The following is a 22,790-nucleotide window of genomic DNA, read 5'->3' on the forward strand; positions in this document are numbered from 1 at the left end:
TGACTCTCAGCCTGGAGAACATGCATTTCCCATTAGCCAGGTGCCTACCACTGCCTCTTTCTCCTGGCAGTATAAATATTTCTGTCAGAAAATGGGTCTTTGGTCCAAGGTCCATTTATGAAAGGGCTTTTCACTCCTCGTCTTTAAAGAACGTCGTAGTTTGACGAAAGGTAGGTTTTCCTCATCCGCTTGTTTTCATCTGGAAAATCTAGAGCTCTACTCATATATTATCTACAATTCTACGTGGAGGAAAAGCCATCCTATGATGTATATGACTGAAATGTCACAATTTGAATGCGTCTCAAGTTATCTTCCATTTTTATTATTCATGCAAAATAAAACGTATTCCAGAACCATCTGACTGTGTATGAGAGGAAAGGAAGAAAATGATTGAGGTAAAGTCAGAAAAACTGAGTAGGTAAATTCTCAGAAATGAAAACGTAAAAAAAAAAAAAAAAAAAAAAAAAAAAAAAGCAGCACCCAGGGTAGAGAGAAGAGGAAATGTGATGTTTGAGAGGATACATGGAATGGGGAAGAAATGAAATGAATATGTACCTTGTGGTGTATATGGTCTAGGCTAGGGAAAGTTGACGGGATAAATGAGTAGCTGCCTAGATTGTATGAGAAAAGTGAGAACTGGAGAAGTCAATTTAATAATACTTATTAATACAATAATTACTATTACTATCATAGCCAGAGGATGTCAGGATAACGGATTATACTCGCAGGTAAGCACTACTTGATCCTCATTAGGTAGCTGGGTTGTAGGAATAAAAGTGCTTTTGGAAAATTTGATACCCTAGGATGGATGATATGTATCTGAAATCTACGTAAAATAAATCATAAGGATAATTACCTGCAGCAAAGTCCACACTACCCCGAGGTGATGACTTGGTATCAAACTGCACCATACTGGTAGGTGTAATGCTACCTCTTGGACTTCGCTTGGATCCATCTTGTAGAGGAAGACTATTCCTTGGACTGCGGTTATGAGAAGTTTCCGAAGCAATACTTCCCCTGGGACTTCTGTTATTGTGGAGCATTGTATCTGGAACTAGACTCCCCCTGGGGCTGCGGTTAGTCTCCACCGCAATACTGCCTCGTGGACTCAAAGCAGAATCGGGAATAATACTCCCTCGTGGGGATCTCATAGGGCCAGACTCGGGCACCAAACTATTCCTCGGACTTCTGCTATAGCTATGCATTTCCGGGGCCAAGTTATAACTACTGCCCATGTTCCGGGACATGGACTCGTTATCAGCAAACAGATTACTGCGGGAACTACTGGGCATTTCAATGTCAGGGTTCACACTAAAACTACCTCGAGGACTTTTCAAATATACAGAATTCTCAGGAGTGATACTATTCCTAGGACTCCTGTCACTATTGAGAACATCGGGAACTAAACTATGCCTTGGACTTTTGTTATGAAGAACGTCTGGTGTCAGACTGGGACTTCTATTGACTTTGGTTTCGGGAGTAAGACTATTCCTATGGGTGCGAGCATGTAGAGGGATCTCGGATGTTAGATGGCGCTTGTATCGTGGGGAAGCCTCCATGTGTAGGGGGGGATGTTTCTCATCCACAGTCTTGTGCTCTGGTTCATGTTCATCTCCGTCATCATCATCTTCTATTGGTGAGGTCACTGTGATGCCATGACCCATGAAATGATTAATGGCTGAAATACTGTTCCTTGATACCCTGGAGTGTTCACCTAATCCTGCCTCCTCTGCCCCCACCGCAATGCTTGCTCTCCTATATTTCCTCCCATACGCTGGGATGTTTGGCAGTTCTTTCTTCTTCTGAGGAGGAGAGGAAGTTGCAAACTCCACATGTCGACTGTAAGGAGGAGATGTTGTGGTCTTACGTCCCAACATGGGGGATTCATTATTTGAACATTGTGTCTCGACCACGGCTCTTGAATCTCTCCTCTGTCGACGAGATGGAGAGCGATGAACCATTCTCGTCGTCTCATTGGGTGATTTGCTACCATTGCTCATTGGATATCTGAAACAAAAACAATGGGAAATTTCATTAGAAAATCTATGTTCAGTATGTATCATATAGGAATTACACATTTTGCTGATCAGCTCGATTACTACTCCTCTGAGATTTAAATAATTCACACGAAATGAGAGAATCTTATGATTTATAGTAATATTTCGCTGAGTTATGTGAAGTAAAACAAGCAATAATAATAAAATTGCACTCGTAAAACATAGAAGTAAAACAATTGCGGAATTTTGAAAACACCACAGAGGAAGGGGTAAAGCACTAATGTTTTTGAAAGAGTTTAAAAATCTCTAAACGACACATGTTGCTTTGGTACTAATTTGAAAAATATGTAATTAATGGGACGTTAAATTTAACTATATAATACGTTAATGATACTCGAGGAAAAGTTATTTTGCTTTTGCTTTCTATAATTTTATTATATTCGTGTTTTAACAATAATCCCACAGGCCATGTTTTATGGTATAGAATTTTGAACTTTTCCAAAACACGTCTATGAGGTACGAGTATCTATTATGTTAACAAAGTTTGTATCACGGGGTTCTGATACGAGTAGTTAAAAAATAAATAAATGACAGTCTTTTTATGGTGTGTTCTTTTTTATCATTAAACATACTACTAGAACAAGAAAGACATTTCTTCTAGTAAAAAATCGAGTATTTGAATTGTTTTAAAACATTAAACTAAGAGTAATACAATCTTTTCAAGACAACTTTTCTGATAACAAGCTCAGGAATGTTTCTTGTCCTGAAACTGTGTGAAAAAGAGGTGACTTTCAGATTGGCACAGAGCTTGAAAAAATCTCCAACTTTCACAACAGTAAGGAGGAAAGTTTTAAATAAAAAAATACTTTTCCAAACAACTCAAAAAGTTTTTGATTCAAATTATTACAAGATAAGCTGCCACGCTGGGTGACTTTTTATCTGTTGAACTATCCTATCCTTCTTCGGATTTTTCTCTTATTTTCTTTTAAACTTTTTCTTCTTTTCTACTCATCCCATTGTCATTGTAGGACTCTAGGTACATGGAGGTTGATAAATAATATAAAGGTTAAAGGTGCATCCACACGACAATCGACCGAAGTTGATTGATTTTCGCTGGAATCCTTTTATAAAGTGGGTAAACTTGAATGGTTTTGGTGGAATGAAAGAGAGTTTATCGTGTGGACGTGTTTCAGGCAATGTGTTCAGGCAGGATCGATAATGTTTATAGACGTTGCTTTAGTGAAAATCAGTAATGCAGAATCTGATAAAACTGTTAACGTAGTTTACGCTCGTGCGGGCAAATCTGAACAAATTCGTGAACAGAGTAATAAAAGCCAATGCAGAATCTGATAAAACTGTTAACGTAGTTTACGCTCGTGCGGGCAAATCTGAACAAATTCGTGAACAGAGTAATAAAAGCCAAGTAGGTAAGTATGGAATATTAACGACTTTCCTAAAGGTAAAGTTCGCTACGAACGTTACACTGATATTATTCGAGCAATATTTACATAAAGTCTACAGGATATGAAAGAAAACTGAGCAAACAATCCAGATACCCTTACTCGTAAGTACCTATCTTCAATGTAGGATGTAGGAAATATTTAAATGATACTGGAACACCCAACTTCCCAAGTCATGACCTAGGTCGTTACAACTTCTTTATGGCATGCTAGAACAGAAATCTTTTTTAATCATGCCATTATTAAAAGCTTATGCCGTGAATGTGTAATATTTCAGACACCTTATGTGCCTTTTATTCTCGCCTGTGACCCATTAAAACTGCAGTAACTTCTTGTTACTTTATCTTAACGATTCTAAATGCAATCAATGCGAAGAAAAAAGGCCCGAAAGAGTTTTGAAATGTTTAACAAGATATTAAATGTCTAAAATGTAAGGCAAACTTCCCATGCCTCCAGAAACATCGTATTTATGTAGATAATAATGTTAAAGAGAGGGTGTACTGTGCATTCTTAAAAAAAAAAAAAATTGCTTCGAGCTAAAATATTACGAAAATCAAATTGAAAACGTTATCTTTGATGTTTTGAACTGATGCAAAAGTTAGCAAAAGAAGAAGCTAATATTATTATTATTGGAACAGTTTGTTGCTGTACATGTTTTGTGTTCAAAACAGAAACTCCGACAATGAGGTTTTAATGTTTCTTATTGATAAATTTCTTTGCTATTAAGTTTAGAGCCCTTAAGATGTTTTAAAAAGGAAAAGGAGGAGATCGGAAAGAACATAATCGAACCGGGAACCTTTGGCGTGCAAGCTTGCGTCAAATGCTGTTAAAGTCCATTTTTTCCAAGGAGAACTATGCTTTATTAAAGAATCAAATCTTGCGTTCTCATTGGGACACCCTTTGTTGGAAAAGTTTTTTTTTTTTTAAAAAAAAAAAAAAAAAAAAAAAAAACACCGCTTAGGTACTTGATCCTCTAATTTTAATGTTTTCATTTTACTGTAGGTAAATAATTAAACTGATATGATACAAACATAGTTTTTTTAATTTAGATTTGTACTCGTACAAATAATGGATGAAACGTTAAATTAGGTTTAAAGAAAAAAGTGCACTAGGTAGGTGAGCACATTTATTTTCACTAACAGATAACAGGTGTCAACTTGCTGTACTATTAGGAAAAAAATATCTCCCACAAAAACACAATTGTGAAGGCCAAGTTCCTATCCAAAAATGTCGGCCTATAAAAGTGGTGAGATCAGAAAATAAAGGCCAAGTCTGCATTCCCAGATTTTCGTGCCTTATGAATCTTAATCCATTCAACCTTCTCTCAGTTTCAACTCGGGCTATGTTTTCTCTTCGGATTTCACGTTTAATTATTTATTTATTTGAGTAAGGAATTTCAGATTTTTCCCTTTACTTGATCATCAAAACCTACCATACTGCCAATTTTCAAGTTTCTACGACATCGGGAAGTGCCTCAACATTTTGATGAGTGAGTGACTAAAAAAATTGCGATTATTGCGCCTCTATATCTCCGAAACTACTTGGTACCTATGTTTATTAACCTTACCTATTTATGTGCCCTGAATTTCAAAAGTTTATCTTTAGAGGAATCCGATCTCTGAAGGTGAGAAAAACCTGCCGAATCGGTTCGTGTAAAGATACACAGGCGTGCTTACTGAAACTTGGCCTGGCGCACTGCCGTGCGCTCAGATAATCTACAAGTTGTCAATTTTCCTATTTTCTCGCCTCTTCATATCATGTTTCAAGTTGAAACTTCAATTCACATGTCAATTCCAAAAAGATTTTTTTTGCTATGGTGTTCTCTTTTGTAAAAAAAAGGTACAGACTGCTATCTTGCAACTCATACACAAAATGAAATTTTGTTAACCGAAATCAATTAGGGAATTAATCATATTTCCTCTATCATTTTTGTAGGCCCTAGTGTTCTAGTACTTTCCTTACTTTCCGTGTCCGGTGTTCTGGTACAAAATAATAATAATAGTAAAATAAAATAAAGATAATAATAATAGTAAATAAAATAAATATAGGTAAAAAAAAATAAATAAAACGCCGTTGTTCCCCACTGAGACGTTCTATTCTTTGTAATCCGATGTTCTATATTTTCTTACTGATTGAACGCCTTGTCTTGGGATATTGAATTATTTGCCGGCGGGAAGCATTGATTCATCAAAACGTCTACCTTTTCTATGAAATTCATCCCAGGAGAAAAGTTCACAAGAAGTAGAGGGGGCTCTCATAGGATTTACCCGTGATGCACGTTCGGGGCACTGACATGTGACACTGTGTGAAATTTTGTGACGCTGCACTACTGACATTTGTTGTTGTTGTTGTTGTTGTTGCTGTAGCGGCTTTAGCTTTTGCCGAATAGTGTTGGCAGTTCGGCTGACACTGCATAGCTGACGTTTGTGACACTGCACAACTGACATTTGTGACATTGCACATCAGCTGACATTTGTGACACTGCACTACTTAACTGACATTTTTGACACTGTACTACTGACATTTGTGACACTGTACCACTGACATTTGTGACACTGCACAACTGACATTTTGTGACACTGCACAACTGACATTTGTAACATTGCACATCTCATTCAATTAAGCTCCTGTCGTGCTTTCCCACATGTGCTTCTTGGCATTGCAGTGACTTGGAGAGATATTACGGTATGTGTTTTCCCCCAGTGCATTAGCAAATGATGTTTTGTTCTCTCCTCTACTCATAGGTATGTTGTGTTACTGGTCTGACCAAAATAGTTGAGGTCACAGTGGGAATTGCAAAGTCCGACGTTCATTCGTTTTCAAGGTTTGACCGAATTAGACGAAGTCTACACGTTCTCCTCCTCCTCCTCCTTCTTCTTCATCTTCTCCTCCTCCTCCTGCCTTGCTGCTGGCCGATCCCTACTCTTAACACCGTTATCTTCTTACCTGTAGGATGCTGCAGGTAAAATAAATTAATATAGTAGAATACTAAACAGTTAATACCAGCAGGTATTTTACCAACTATTCTCAATAAACCAGATTATCTATCTGTTCTTGGATATTCTGGAATATTGATCCCAACGCCCTCTTCAGAATCACATTCCAGTCACCATGACAACGCTAGTGTGGAATCAGAAAGTAGAAAATAGAAAGTAAAAATTAGAAAGTATCCCAGAATGCCAAGGGTTAAGAGAATTTCCCTTTATTTGTCTCATTTAACATTCACTCCTGCTTCTCAGAATAAAAACTTTATAATTGGAGTGTGAATGTTTTATCTTACATTTCTCTCTCTCTCTCTCTCTCTCTCTCCCTCCCTCACCGTTCTTTGTTGTCTTTTATTCTGTTTCTTTATTTACGCCTAACACACATCTAGGCACTCGTACATACTTAATAAAAGGTAGGGTACCTTCCTCTTCTTCTCCTCCTCCTCCTCCTTCTTTTTCTTCTTCTTCTTCTCCTTCTTCTTCTTTTTCCCCTCCTCCTTCTTTTTCTTCTTCCCCTCCTCCTTCTTTTTCTTCTTCCCCTCCTCCTTCTTTTTCTTCTTCCCCTCCTCCTTCTTTTTCTTCTTCCCCTCCTCCTTCTTTTTCTTCTTCTCCTCCTCCTTCTTTTTCTACTTCTCTTTTCTTCTCCGTCTTCTTGTTATTCTTCTTCTTTGTCTACTTCTTCTGCTGCTTCTTCTTCTATTTCTTCTTCTTCTCCTCCTCCTCTTCCTCTTCTTTTTCTTCCTCTTCTCCTTCTTTTTCTTTTCCCTTCTTCTCCAGGAAAATTTACAGGAGAAACAGAGAATAGCCAACAAAGGAATACACTGACGTTTCCGTGTTTGGGGTTTATGTTCGTACATTCTTTCCTCTGGTATTACATGTGGGATTTTGTGTCAAAAGAATTCCATCTTGCTCGACGATATATTTTGAACAAAAGGAGAGACAAACTGAAAATGAGAAGAAAGAGAGGCAAACTGAAAATAAGTAGGAGAGACTAACTGAAAATGAGTGTGTTGTGAATCTCGCAAGAAACTAGAGGAAAGTGGAATTTTAGAAGACAGTTGGTACAAGGTTGGCAATCGTTTCGAAAGAGATGAGTTTTCCTTAAACTGGCCAGTATAGAAGAGTACCATTGACGAGCTACGAGCTTCAATTCAATTCTTTTTTTCTCTCATAAAATTCAATTCAATTCAGAAAAAAAACCGCTACGCAAGATTTTTTTAATTATTTTAGCGAGGCAAGGGAGTATTAAAATCAAAATGGGTGAAATTTATGAGAACACTAGAGGCACTATTATGATACCTACAGGCACTATTGTAAAGGAGGCTTTATCAACAAATACCTAAATAATTAACTCTGTTCTTCTTTACTGTCCAATTCTAGATGATAAGTACTCCTTTATTCATTCTTCATTTTTCTAGGAAAGGGAATGAAACAGGAATGATGCACTTTACTGGAGCCTTTTCATTGTTTCATATTTTGATCTTTCAGAGTTGAAGTTGTTCTAAAAATATACTCCCGTCTGGCACTTGAGAGTGAGTTAACATTTCTGTTCTACTGAAATAGCCCACACTCTCCAGCTATAATTAGAAAAGTCTTTGTGACTTGAAGTCACAGAATCATTATATTTTTCTCTTGAATTTCTCGAGAAGGTGAAGGTATAATGGTGTTGAAAGTTGTGCAATCATTGTGGTTGCACATTTCTGTAGGACGTTCTTAATTTATTCCTGTTGACATTTTTTTTTTTGTCCGTGCTAAAAGCCTCTTTATTCGATTTTCTTTTAAACTTTGATTTTCTCCTGATTTTATTTCTGATCAGTCTTTTGGTTTCTGATTTGGTTACTCCACAGCTCTATCGCAGCATCCTCATCTCGGCTACTTTTGGCTTCAAAGACGATCTTTTTTTGGTGGATGACAGTACGAAATAATTTATAACATCTCATATTATTTTCTAAATTATTTAAAAAATAATAAAATATCTAAATAAATTATAATAATAAAATATTCGGTAACAAAGTTGGATGCAGACACCTGTAAGTAGTAAAAGCTTGGGTAGGAGGGGAAAGGGTTCAATGACCTTAGAGTTGCCTCTTGAAGAATTACTTTCTATTTTTAGAGAGTTCGCTGAAAATTTTCCCCAAGATTTGTAGAAAAGCAATTAACACCGTCCATTGTAAACGTTCATCGATCCGTCACTTTGGAACATTTGTGGAAACTTCATCAAGTACATATTAAATACTCGAACTACTACAAAGGAGCTTTTGTGTAAATTGGGGAAAAAATGAGTGAATCAAGCTGCAGAAGTTACCTAATTTAATTTTACCCATTTTTTGAAGTTTTTCCGAGGGCTGGATATTTATATGTACCTACCTAAGTTGAAAAGAAAACTTCAAATCCTGTTTATAAAGATTTTTTTCCTTAATTCCTTTCGCCTTCTCAAAAGTCACGAGGTTTTCCTTTCAAAAGGTCAGTAAGGGTTTCGAATGAGGGTGAGATGGAGTCAACTTGTACCGTAGAAAGCAACCAGCATTTCCTGCTGCAAAGGTTAATGTTGTGTAGACAAGTAAGCTGTAATTTTAATGAGCAAGCCAGGTCATTAATGAAACAGGCCATCAGCAGACGCACGTGAGGACTTTTACCTTTGTTGAAGATTTCAAGTTTGTTTGGTCTGCATTACTTTGGACAGCTGAAGGGCTGTTAAAGCTTAAGTGATTTTTTTGGGGACAAAAATAGAGGGAGAGAGAGAGAGGGGGAGAAAGGAGAAGAGAGGGAGGGGGGACGGAGGTATAGAGAGAGAGAGGAGAGAGAGAGAGGAAGGTAGATTGATTGATTGATAAATTTTACATTATTTTAATAAGAGGCAGAGAAGTTTTTAAATAGAGGCAGAGAGAGTGAGAGAAACTTTATACACGACAGTTGACAACTCAAATAATAATAGGTACCTTATTATCAATTAAAGTAGATGCCTACTTTTAGTAGACTCTTTGAATGGGAAGTAACCATCACTATAAATGAAGTTAGAGTTCAATGTATTTTCCCCATATCCTTTAACGAAGACAGATAGTATCTGGTTATTGTCATTTTTATTATTACTATTATTTTTTTTTATCTTTTTGAATATTTCTCAGGCAACATGAGGTAAAGCAGAATCTTAGAAAATTTGTTTCTGGTCCCAGAACTTTCAGAGCATTGAAAATTTTCTCTTGACGGAATACACAGTGAAATAGGTCAAGGTACTTTTTATTGTTCCAGAAAAAAAGTTCTCAAATGAAAAAACTTGAGAAAAATCTTTCCTCTAAAAAAATAAATAAAATAAAAACCCTTGTTCTTGTTGTAAGACCTAATTACAAGTTATTACTTTTGTCTTAATTGAAATTTATTTTACGAAGAGAAATATTGGGTCAGAGTCTTTGCCTTCGCCCACAAATTTGAAGTTCTAAATAAATAAAAAACATACCTTGGAGAGAAGGGAAGGAAGGAGAAGAGAAGAGAAGGAGAAGAAGAGAAGAAAAGAGAAGGGAGAAGAAGAGAAGAGAACAAAGCAAAACAGAAGAGAAGAGAACATACCTCGTTATTTTGGTATACTGCTAAGAAGGATGAAATTGAAAAGTCCCTTTACCTCGCCGCACTAACCAAACACCCACCATAATAGGTAGGTGTAGGCAGGGAGGTAGGTACTGAGCCATCTGTTTCAACCAACATCGACAGGACGCCTCAAAGAAAATACAAAGTTACCTTGATTTTTCTCCATGATTTTATCATAAACATAATGGCATAAACATGATGTAAAAGAAAGGTCCAGAAATCTATTTAGATCAAGATGGACGGAAAAAACAAGGCCAACTAAAAAAGCAAAAAGGTCAGAGCATTTTTCGTATAACATATAACAGGGTACCTAATCTTTCCAACACGCCAGTCGGCCCTGTTTTAATATAAAAAGGAAGAAAATGATTCTATTTTCCAAGCCCCCCCGTACATGAATTAAGAATACGAGTATATGAGGAATGTAACATACGTGAACAGAATGGCAGGTATGAAATTTACATGAGAGAATTTGGGAAGAGGGGAGGTAATTTGGAAAGAGGGGAGGGGGTAAAAGTTTTCGGGAATATGCACGACGGATGGTAGTGGCGGCTTGCCAGAAAGTTAGGGAACTTTTTCTACAATTTTTTAGAGCTTTTTTTAGTTCCCTCCCTCTGGTCATTAATCAGCCAAATAATTACCACTGCCAAGAATAATTGTATAATTAAATTAAGGAATTAATTAAATTATAAAAAAATATATTCTCTTTATTCTAATTGAAAACGAGCCTTGCCATATCAATAGAACCTTGTGTGAAGATTTTCAGGTTTTTCCCACTTTAGAGTTGTATGTAAAAAGGTGAAATTAAGATCAAGTTTTCTGGGAAGAATGAAATTTCTTGTCTCTTATGGGAATGAAATCGCGCTGTCGCGATTACTAGGTGAGCGTCTTAATCTTAACAAGAGCTATGGAAAAGAGAGCATTTCTCTTTACTACTTTTTCCCACAAAGGTATAACCATTTTTGTCTCGAAACCCCCTTTAAGAGGAATTTTAATTGTGTTAAGCATAAACACTTGTCACAAATGTCGTTCCCCGCCTAATATACTACGCTAAATTTTGTGACTTGACTTGGACTCGAACCACCAACCTCCAGATTCAAAGTCTACCGTGTTAAGCACTGCACCATTGAGGTTGGTAGAGCCAAAAGTCGGTAGTTGGTACATTTACTTTGGTTGGCGTATGGAAAGATATTTCCACCTTGAGCCGCTATTTTGTATTAGAGGTTACATAGGATAGGATGAAATTCCTACAGATGGTGTGTGTAGGATCTGAATGATGTGTGTTCGTGTTGCCGTATTCCTGCTGTATTTTACGCGTTTCAAATCCTCTCATAGGATACAAATTTGTGGTTGTGGTAGAGCCAACCACGTCAGTTACAACATATTATGACATAACTAACCATATGTTACATAAAATAAATAAATAAAAAAAAATAATATTAATAATAAAGTCAGTTCCATTTGAGTGAAATAATATTGAGAGTTCCGGAATTTTTCAACTTCTTTGGTCTCACGTGATGGGAATAAGGAATACAGCTTTCTAATCGCTATCTGCTCGAGATTTTCAAAATTTTCTTTCTTTCATTCATCATAGCAACTTCTTCTTCTCCTCTTCCTCCTCCTCCTCGTTTTTCTTCTTCTCTTTCTACTGTTAATTCTTCTTCTTCTATTTATTTTGCTGTTTCTTTTTCTTTCCTCCTCCTTCTTCCTCTTTACCAGCTAACAATTTTATTCAGTCACAAGGTCCACAGTTTTTTCTTTACCTTTTTTTTCATTCTTCTTTTCATTTTCTTCGTTCGTGTACACAATTACACATAACCTAGATAGAAATAAAGTTGAGATTTATTTATTTTTTGTTAAGATTGTGAAATAAAAAGGTGCTTGGTTTAACCTACGTTCCTTCGTACCTATATGTAACGGAATATTTGACCGTCTCATTAAATTTTGGGCTTTTCCAATGAAAGACTTGTAGGTACCTACTTTTCTATACCTTCGTCTGTACCATAATCATTACAAAGTCACAATAAGGTTCAAAAATAGTGCCAGAATTCTCAAGAATTAAGGCACATCTACTCTTTTATTTATACGGTACAGAGGGTTCTTTCGTCTTTTTTGAGTAGCATCCTCTCGTCTTTTCCTTTAATTTTGTGCATAACAATGATTAATTACTCCCCCTGTCAAATTAATCTTAAAAAGCTTACAGTCTTCTATTTCAAGATGCTTGCCCTTTCTCATTACAATTTTCTTTGTGCTGCTTTTCGGCGAAGATTTTCTGCCGTTGTTTTCTTTCTAGCTAGGACAGACAAAAAAAGAAGATTGTTGATACACATGAACTCTCGACGTTTTGTTCAATTCGCTCTCCTTTATGAAAATGCGTGGGATCTCCAATACGTCCGGTGGGATAGAGCTTTATCCTTTGTATATGTGGAAATGGAAAATGTCCAGGATGTATTATACGAAAGTGTTTGAAAACACATTGTGTTTGATACGAATATGTAAATCTTCTTGTATTTGAACTTGGCAGAAAGGTCGTGGAAAAGGTTAGAAATGTTTGAGATGTTCAGAAAAAAAAGAAACAATAATATAGTTATAGTATAATGTGAAAGAGTTGAAAAGAACAAAGTGCGTTCTAAATTTTGACTCGACAATAAAAGAAACAATAATATAGTTATAGTATAATGTGAAAGAGTTGAAAAGAACAAAGTGCGTTCTAAATTTTGACTCGACAATTTTTTTTCTTCAGTTCGTCTGTATGTTTGTTCCACCATAACTCTTGAACGGTTCGTCCGATTTTGATGAAATTCGACAAAAAATGTTCAGCAAATAAAGGAACTTTTCTCAATAAATTTCGGGTTCGATTGGGCCTTTTACTGATTTCTTCAGTTCAGTGAACCACTTGTTAGGAAAGATATTTTGGAGGGACAAAACATCTTTCCATGAGGGTATTGATTGAAGAGTAAACAGATGCCTGAATCTAACCAAATACCTAGTTATAGCAGAAACTCTAGCTGTGTAGACAACACTTTTGGCTTTTTTGACAAATCACCAAATCAACAAGTTTCCTTACTTCATTTTTTGCATTTGTTTCATTTTGTTTATTTTATACTTTGTTTGTTTATTTATTTGTTATTTCATGCAATTTCTACCATTCAACCCTGATGATATTTTTACTTTCACAATTTTCCATTATTACAATAGGTGCATATTTTGATATTTACTTGGAAATACGTAAAAACAAATTACTAAATAGTTCCAACACTTTTCTGCCATTTAGTACTCGTACTCCACCATCTTCCCATCCTCCTCGACTTTCTGTGAATATTTTAATCTTTTCAATTCTATCTTGTGCCATTTAATATTATTTTTTATGACTCCAAACCCCACTTGTCCCTTCCAGAGTGCTTTTCCCATTTTTTTCAGTACTCGTACTCCACCATCTTCCCATCCTCCTCGACTTTCTGTGAATATTTTAATCTTTTCAATTCTATCTTGTGCCATTTAATATTTTTTTTTATGACTCCAAACCCCACTTGTCCCTTCCAGAGTGCTTTTCCCATTTTTTTTTCCTCTCTCTCCTTATCCTTGTTTTTGAAAAGGTTCATAGCTCTGATTTAAAAAGAGATTTTAATGTCAATATTTATTACGAAGAGTCGCAGAGTGGGGGATATATGAATAATTATGAATAAACAGAAGATTAATGTCTATGTTTAGTCTAACAAATGAGTGAATGAGATGAACATTTCTATGGAATCTTTCTTTTCTTTTTTACCTACCAGCTAGTCTTATTAAATTAATTATTTTTTATGTGATTTAGAAACATTAAACAAAAAGATGTCACTCCAGAAGAGTAGGTACATGGGAATGTAAGAGGCCTGTTTTTAGAAAATATTATGGCAGGGAGGTATCAAATTAGAAAAAAAGCCTCTCTCTCTCTCTCTGATGATAGGAATTGACTAAACATTACTAGTGATACTAATAAAAACTTACCAATGGTTTAAAAATTGAAGTCAGTAAACAACCGCTTGCTGCGTGTGGTATCCTGCGAACAAAAGTAAGAGGAAGGTGTTAAATCTCTCCAAAAAATATTTTTCATGATACCTACTTGAATTAAGCTGGTTATTCACTTTTTTTTTTTGTCTACCTAATAATTTCTACTGATTCCACAAAATTGACTTGAGAAGTTCCTAACCCCAAGGCCGTCTTAAGGCTCAAGATCTGGGTCTCTCAGACTGTCTGAGACCTGAGTCCTGGTTATTCATTCACATTTTTTTTTTTTTTTTTTTGGTCTACCTAATCATTCCTACTGATTCCACAAAATTGACTTGAGAAGTTCCTAACCCCAAGGCCGTCTTAAGGCTCAAGACCTGGGTCTCTCAGACTGTCTGAGACCTGAGTCTCGAGATTTTTCCGGTCTCACAGACCTGGGTCTGTCAAACATCCTGAGGGTGAGTTACGGGCACAAGAAACGGAGGAGGAAAACCAGCCCCCCCCAATAGTCTCATAAAGAAGGACAAACTAAACTTTCCGACTTCTTGACAATCATCTTCAAATCCATTTCTCTCTGTGGCTGGGGTTTATTCTATTCAGTGTAACATGTCAAAACAACATAACACAAAAACAGTTTCCTTTTATTCTCCAATATAGACTATTACGTGAATCGTTAACGTAATTACCATCACGCTGTAACCTTAATAATATCAGTAATTTCTTTTCTCATTGTCTCCTCCCAGTCCTCCCCCAGGGCTGAGTGCTGCCCCCCATTTTTTCGTCTCTCATCCTCTCCCACCAAATGTTTCTGTGTATATAATTTTCATTGCATTTTTTTCTCCTTCGACACGAACAAAAGAAAGAAAAGAAAACGTAGTAGCAAAAGAAGAAGACGAAGAAGAAGAAAAAGAAGAAGACGAAGAAGGAGGAGAAGAAGGAGAAAAGGCAGAATAAAAGTAGTAGAGGAAGAAGTAGAACTAGAAAGAAGGTAAAGTTTTTGTTGTGTATCGATCAAGAAACGTTTTATATTTCATTTTGTAATAAATGTTTCTATCTCATGTTTTGAACAAGTGGGGGGAGTATAGGTAGGGTGTCTAGTCGTACCTTGGCCCCCGTTGTACCTTGGTCCCCTGGACTTTTCTGGTAACTGGCGCCACCTATCGGGTCCGAAAAATATGTATCTGATGCGTAATTTCACAACGAGCTCATAGCAATTTGATTTGTAAACAAATCAGTTGTCGTTGAGAAGTTAATTAGGAAAGTCGTGTTTTCTTAAATAAGCATATACTCACATAAGTAGGTAGGTATTTATATACTTACCAAATTCCTTTCAAGTTTCCTAGAACGAGCCCAAGAAATATCATTCTTTGAGGCTTTTGATGAACAGAAGACCCTTTTTTTGGGGTCGCTCTTCGTGTTTTTAAAAATACACATTCAAAGTGAGGAGGGCTGCCTTTTGAACCTTTTAATTTCGGTCAGTACCTAATCATTTGAATAGGGTGAGGAGTGTTTTGAGAAATGGTCCGATGAACCGGCTTTGTTAGGACAATTAGACATGCTTAAGAAGAAGAATATGAAGGAAGAAGAAGAAGTAAGTAGAAGGAAGAAGAAAAAATGAAGAAGAAGAAGAAGAAGAAGAAGAAGAAGAAGGGGAGGGGGGAAGGAGAAGTAGTAGAAGAAAAAGTAAAAGGAGGAGGATAACAAGAAAAATGGTAAGATTCTTTTTCTTTCTTTTTTTTACGAGGGTAAAATTTTATGCCTCGGCTAGGATTGAACCTGCGCTCTCCTGCTTAAGAGGCCACCGACTTTACCACAACTCACAAAGTGCCTCGTTATGACAACTGAGGCTGATAAATACCTACTCATCGCAAACTAATTATGAGACTAGAGTACTTATCACAAAGTAATTGTGATCATCAAGTATCACAAAGTACAACTTAATTGAGAGTACACTTCTTCGTGGCTCAAATGAATCGGTTGGCCCACCACAATGTACATTATACTTTATACATGTACAATTGTACATACATAAGTACCTAGGTAAACATTGGAGCATCACAATGTGTCGGCCATGCCTTTTCCACAAGTTTGGCCATGCCTCGGGATGAACTAGCGGGATTCCGGAGCGAAGCGACGGAATTCAGCTAGTTTATCATAAGAATTCATTGGAAGTTTATTACGAAAACCCGGAAGAATGAAAGGGCCTTGGATTTAATAAAAAATGAAACGTTCAACGTTATTTTTGCGTGGCAGTTAAAGTTTGAAAAGTTTTTTTTTTCGCTGTTTCCTCCTCCTCCCCCTTTTTTAAGTCAAAAAGCTCAAAATGCTTCTCCTACTCGCCCTCCTCCTCTCCCAATTTCACATCCAATGACTCCCTCCCATTTCTCTATTCACATCATTCACAAAGAATGAAAGGGCCTTGGATTTAATAAAAAATGAAACGTTCAACGTTATTTTTGCGTGGCAGTTAAAGTTTGAAAAGTTTTTTTTTTTTTTCGCTGTTTCCTCCTCCTCCCCTTTTTTTAAGTCAAAAAGCTCAAAATGCTTCTCCTACTCCCCCTCCTACTCTCCCAATTTCACATCCAATGACTCCCTCCCATTTCTCTATTCACATCATTCACATTTTTTTTTCTCCCTCATTTCACTGTAGGAATGAAAAGTTTGGGTACATTTCATAAAATGGCATTTTTAAAGATAAAAAATAAATAAAAATATGTGTTTTCTTAGTATCCGTATTTCTCTACCTCCACCTCTCTCTCTCTCTCGCTCTATCATTCACTCACTCATTAAAATTGATCTGAGAGAATATATGAGAGTGAAAAATTACATTGACAAAAAGAAGAAGATAGATTAAACATTACCTATACATATACAGCGTGTTCATAAAGAGCCAAAAGCTCTCTTGAACACGGTGTTTAAAGAAGATAAATAAGAAAATGACTAATATTATTCTCCTCCTCCTCTTCTTCTTCTTCTTCTTCTTTTTCTTCTTCTTCTTCTTCTTTTTCAGTCTCCCTCTTTGGCACTCCAAATCTGAAATAAAGCACACATATCTAGCACCTACTAAAGGAGCCAAAAGCTCTCTTGAACACGGTGTTTAAAGAAGATAAATAAGAAAATGACTAATATTATTCTCCTCCTCCTCTTCTTCTTCTTCAGTCTCCTTCTTTGGCACTCCAAATCTGAAATAAAGCACACATATCTAGCACCTACTAAACAAAGCAATGTAAGATATTAACAAAATAGGAAAATAGGATTATCTTCGTACGCGTAGGTTTATCACATTGTTTTCTGTTTTGTCTTAAGAGGAATTCAAAATTCTCAAAACCTTTTGCGTTCTTCTTTTGACGAGATGAACTCTCGACGTTTTGTTCAATTCGCTCTCCTTTATGAAAATGCGTGGGATCTCCAATACGTCCGGTGGGATAGAGCTTTATCCTCTGTATATGTGGAAATGGAAAATGTCCAGGATGTATTATACGAAAGTTATTGAAAACACATTGTGTTTGATACGAATATGTAAATCTTCTTGTATTTGAACTTGGCAGAAAGGTCGTGAAAAGGTTAGAAATGTTTGAGATGTTCAGAGAGGGCGGGAAAGAAGAAGAAGAAGAAGAAGAAGAAGAAGAAGAAGAAGAAAAAGAAGGATTCCCAATGGAGGAGAAGAAAGACAGACAGAGGGGAAAATGAGGCGGGAAAGAAGGAGAAGGAGGAGGAGAAACTGAAACAGTACAATAATAATCTAATATATGTATAACAAGCTGGGTCCGTCCCTCCGGGAATTTTTTAGCCCGTATTTTATTCGATCGTGGTTAAAGAAAATCAGTACCTATGTACCTACCTAATTTATTGCTTGTCATGCAGAAGGTCCCGAGTTAAATGACCACCACCGACTATTTGTACTCCTTTTCTAATTGCAAATTATTCAACGGGTTACCTTCTGATATTCTCTTGTTGACCCAGCACCTACATGGGAAGTATTGATTCTCTTCTCGTTTATCTGATGAGAGGCATACTACTGATTGTAAACAAATCAAAATTAGTCATCATTGAGTCTAAAACTGTTCAACAACACGTTAGCATAATAAAATCGACACGTTATCACTTTTGCGCGAGCATTTTCCTAGTCGTAATCCTGTCATTTTCCGTTTTTCTGACGAGGAATTGCCTCCATGATCATGTAATTTTACGCCCCTAGACTATTTTTTGTGAGGGCATCTAATGTCACAGGTTTACACCAACAAACCCATGAGCTTTGAAGCATTGAAAGGTGAAATTGAAAGTTGCATCAACGAGATACAGCCTGATTTCCTCGAATTTGTCATCGAAAATTTTGTCAAAAGGAAACGAATATACCATCAAAGTCGAAAAAGTTATTTGTCTGATTATTACTCCATATAAAATTTCAGAATGTTTACTTCTCAAATCATCTAAGAAGTCCATTTTATTCCACGGAGAACCATGCTTTATTAACCATCAAATCCCCATAAGAATCTTTTTATACCTAGCTAGGTTTTTTGCAATATTTTTCCTTTATCTACTTTAAAAGCTGTATTTTTAAAATTTTCTTTTTAAAAGATCTCTTATTATTTTATTTTTCATGTCAGTCAAAGTCAACCTATTTAAGACTGGAGCTGACACCCTACCACATTGTATTCTATTGTATTATATTTTATTATTTGCTAAATATACAAGGTACTTCAGTACCTCTTTCTTATATAAAAAAAAAAAAAAAGGCATACTACGGGATGGGCGTGCTACAACACAGACCACACGAGTCTAAAGTAGCAGATGTTTTATATCAAGCGAACTTAAAATACATTGCCCTAGTAACCCAAGTTGGAGCTTACATTATTTTCGTATTGATACCGTTGACCTTTGGTTGTAAATATTTGATTAAACATACTCCATGAGTACCTATCTAACATAAAGTTCGTTAGAATAGGTAACCCTTTTTCCATTTAATTTTCATTGACTCAATTTTTTACCTACAAAGAGTGAGTGCTTCACCATTAAAATTGTTTCTCTTTCTTTCTCCCCTCTCTCTCTGATGATTGTACAGGAGCACACCTTTACTTTGCATTGCATTATGTATAGGGACCCTATACAATGTAATTTTACTTAAAATACTCCACGTAAGACATAAAATATTTACAATCCTTTCTTTACAGAAAACTTTATTGCGAGCAATATCATCTCTAACTCTTTTGTATTTACATCTGAAAATTTTAAACCTTTCCCGGCCCCGGGGAGCAATTTCATTTCAATTATCTTGCGAGCAATATCATCTCTAACTCTTTTGTATTTACATCTGAAAATTTTAAACCTTTCCCGGCCCCGGGGAGCAATTTCATTTCAATTACCTTCCAGGAACCAGGAACGGAGGTAAATGAAGACAATAATTCATCCGTTCATTCTTGTATCTGTTGAAATAGAATGAATATCGCTTTCGAACAATAATTACCTACGCGATGTTATTTTCGCTTTTAAACAATTGCACAGTTTCATTTTCTGTTCTAAGGTGGGCTTCCAGGAACGGAGGTAAATGAAGACAATAATTCATCCGTTCATTCTTGTATCTGTTGAAATAGAATGAATATCGCTTTCGAACAATTACCTACGCGATGTTATTTTCGCTTTTAAACAATTGCACAGTTTTATTTTCTGTTCTAAGGTGGGTATAGAATTGAAAAATATCAAATGAACCTTCCCTGAAGAACGGGCAAAGTTTAAATTACACGCTTTTGTTTTCTTTATAAGGCTGTTTCAAGCTTTCAAGGGATATTCGTGTGAATTGGACATCTCAACTGATTTCTGAAACAATTAGTGGATGTGCCAGTTTTCCTTCTTGATATTTGAAGACTTGAAGGGTGTCTCTTTATTCCGACCTTTCAAGGGATATTCGTGTGAATTGGACATCTCAACTGATTTCTGAAACAATTAGTGGATGTGCCAGTTTTCCTTCTTGATATTTGAAGAGTTGAAGGGTGTCTCTTTGTTCCGACCTACAGCGGAATTTAGAGAATCTTTTTTGGAGAAAAGAACTAAAAATCCGCGGAAAAAGCAGCCTTCAAAATTAAGGTGATATATTTTGATTCTTATCTAGGTATATCCTTATTTTATCTATATCTATATATTTTTATATGACTCCCACATCATCAATCAATCAGAGTTGAAAATCTTGATGTGACACAGCTGAACTTTTTCAGTTCCATTCCGTTTTTCAGAAATATTTCCGCTTTTCAAAGCCATTTATTGTATTTATATTATGCACATCTAGATATACGAGTTGAAAATCTTGATGTGACACAGCTGAACTTTTTCAGTTCCATTCCGTTTTTCAGAAATATTTCCGCTTTTCAAAGCCATTTATTTGTATTTATATGCACATCTAGATATATTTGATATTTGTATCTCAGTGAAAAACGCAATTAGTCAATGGAACGGAGAGACAGTCCTTTTATTGAAATAATGCAAAGTTTAAACAAAAATAAATTAAAAAACTTGAAATTCGCCATCTTGATGTACGAACTAGAAAGTTTGAATAATTCAGTTTTTCAGAAGGAAATTTCAGCTTCTTGAGATAGGTAGTTTTCATAAATATAATGAAAATTGAAAAGTTCTTCCCGTCATTCATTATGTAATTTCTTGTGAAAGTGAGTTAATTGCTTCAAATTTGATGCTTAATGCTCTGACGCTTCACTCTTTTACGAGAATAGAGAATGAAATTTATATACCTGCAGTATGAACAGAGATTACAGGTATTGCCAATTTACGATTATGATACCGATTTCGTTGCTGAAATTGCTGGGTACTATAAATATTACCGTAAAAAAATAAGATTGGGCGTTGGAAGGAATTGAAATCAAAAAGTTGAATCAAAAAAGTGTTTGGCAATAATAAGACTTACATACATATCAAGATATTCTCCAAATGGCTGGAATTGTTCCGTCAGCGAAAAATACCTACTTCATTGTTTTTGGATGCGTTCTGTTTGATATATTCAATTTACATCTAGTTTCAAGTTCAATGGAGGAAAGAGAAAAGGAATTTATAGAAAAGAGTTTGCCCTTTAAGTCTCTAGTTAGAAAACAATAGACGTCTGGACAGGTTTCAGATTGGAAAAAAATGACAATATCTATAGAAATGCTGAGTCGAATATTGTATAGCTATGTAATAAAATTAAATGAACATCAGATTTCAGTCAAGTAGTAATGTCTTCCTACCTAATTCATGTGTATAGTAATAGTATAGTACACCAACCATGTATTTTTACTTTCTATTACTACAGTATAGCGGAGCTATACTAGTTTATTATTATTATTACAACTAATAAATTATTATTTATTACAACTAATAAATTATTATCTTATATTATAAGAACGAGATCCATTCACTCATTCACATTTCACATTTCATAGTTCACACACTGATCGCTCTATCTCGAGAACCACAACACCTAGAAAGCTGAAATTTGGTAGGAATATTCCTTTTATGGTCTAGGTGTGCAATAAGAAAGGATTTTGCGAAAATCTAAACCGATCCTGAGATAGGTATGATCAATTTTTCATCGCTAAAATCTCCATAAGAAATACACAGAGTACAGAGACTGCGGGAGAGAAAACTTTTCCTCGCTCCCCTAATATTTGAGTTTCGTTTATGTTTTTAGTTTGACAACTATGCAGCTAATAGGGAGCGCGCAGCGCGACCGTATTTTTTATTATTTTCTACAAGTTCGGCCATGCCTTTTCTACAAGTTAGGCCATGCCTCGGGATGAACTAGCGGGATTCCGGAGCGAAGCGACGGAATTCAGCTAGTCTTATATTATAAAAACGAGATCCATTCATAGTTCACATTTCATAGTTCACACACTGATCGCTCTATCTCGAGAACCACAACACCTACAAAGCTGAAATTTGGTAGGAATATTCCTTTTATGGTCTAGATGTGCAATAAGAAAGGATTTTGCGAAAATCTAAACCGATCCTGAGATAGGTATGATCAATTTTTCATCGCTAAAATCTCCATAAGAAATACACAGAAAGCAGAGTCTGCGGGAGAGAAAACTTTTCCTCGCTCGCCTAATATTGAGTTTCGTTTATGTTTTTAGTTTGATAAAAATACAAGTTCGGCCATGCCTTTTCCACAAGCTTGGCCATGCCTCGGGATGAACTAGCGGGATTCCGGAGCGAAGCGACGGAATTCAGCTAGTATAATTTAGCTAGGTTTTCCTACGTTTAATATTTTCTCACGCTTTTAGTTTTCATTTCTATAAAACTCAGGGACGATATTAGATTTCAGGGGCGAAGCCAAGGGAGCGCGAAGCGCGACCTCATGCTCACCCCGCGAAGCTCCCGGGAGCGCGCAGCGCGATCGTTAACAAGGGACCTCAAAGCGCGACCCCATGCACACCCCGCGAAGCCCCCGGAAGTGCGCAGCGCGACCGTAAACAAGGGAGCGCAAAGCGCGACCCCATGCACAACCCCGTGAAGCTCCGGGAGCGCGCAGCGCGACCGCAACTCCGCGTAGCGAACACGCGGGCACCAAGTGCGAGTTTTATCTATACGCGTATTTCGGGTGTTACCCCATTCTCAAGATGATATTTAATTAAGGTTGTAATTAAATATCATCTTGAGAATTAATTTGGGGTAACACCCGAAATACGCGTAAAGATAAAATATATTACATTTGTAAAACTAAAAGTCAAGAGTTTTTTTTTATTTATTAAGTTATTGAAAGTTTTACCAAGTATTATTTTGGTCTTATTATAAAGCTTTTTTTT

General features: G+C 36.2%; 2 protein-coding genes across 2 annotated transcripts in view; both read right to left on the reverse strand.

Annotated features, from left to right (window-relative positions):
- Positions 1-22,790, reverse strand: part of LOC113466918 — a 77,864-nt gene that overhangs the window by 12,404 nt on the left and 42,670 nt on the right. The window contains exons 2-3 of the mRNA XM_026822713.1: positions 14,008-14,059; positions 857-2,007 (exon numbers count right to left, since the gene is read on the reverse strand). Of these exons, the coding sequence (XP_026678514.1) occupies positions 857-2,000 (1,144 nt within the window). The 5' untranslated portion in view covers positions 2,001-2,007; positions 14,008-14,059. The remainder of the gene's footprint in view (positions 1-856; positions 2,008-14,007; positions 14,060-22,790) is intronic.
- LOC113466919 (HEAT repeat-containing protein 5B-like) overlaps positions 7,926-22,790 on the reverse strand; it is a 68,737-nt gene continuing 53,872 nt past the window's right edge. Inside the window, exon 9 of the mRNA XM_026822714.1 lies at positions 7,926-8,018. Within this exon, the coding sequence (XP_026678515.1) occupies positions 7,926-8,018 (93 nt within the window). The remainder of the gene's footprint in view (positions 8,019-22,790) is intronic.

This window comes from Diaphorina citri, unplaced genomic scaffold (genome assembly GCF_000475195.1).
Source record: "Diaphorina citri unplaced genomic scaffold, Diaci psyllid genome assembly version 1.1 scaffold358, whole genome shotgun sequence".
In the NCBI taxonomy this organism is placed as follows: Eukaryota; Metazoa; Arthropoda; class Insecta; order Hemiptera; family Psyllidae; genus Diaphorina; species Diaphorina citri.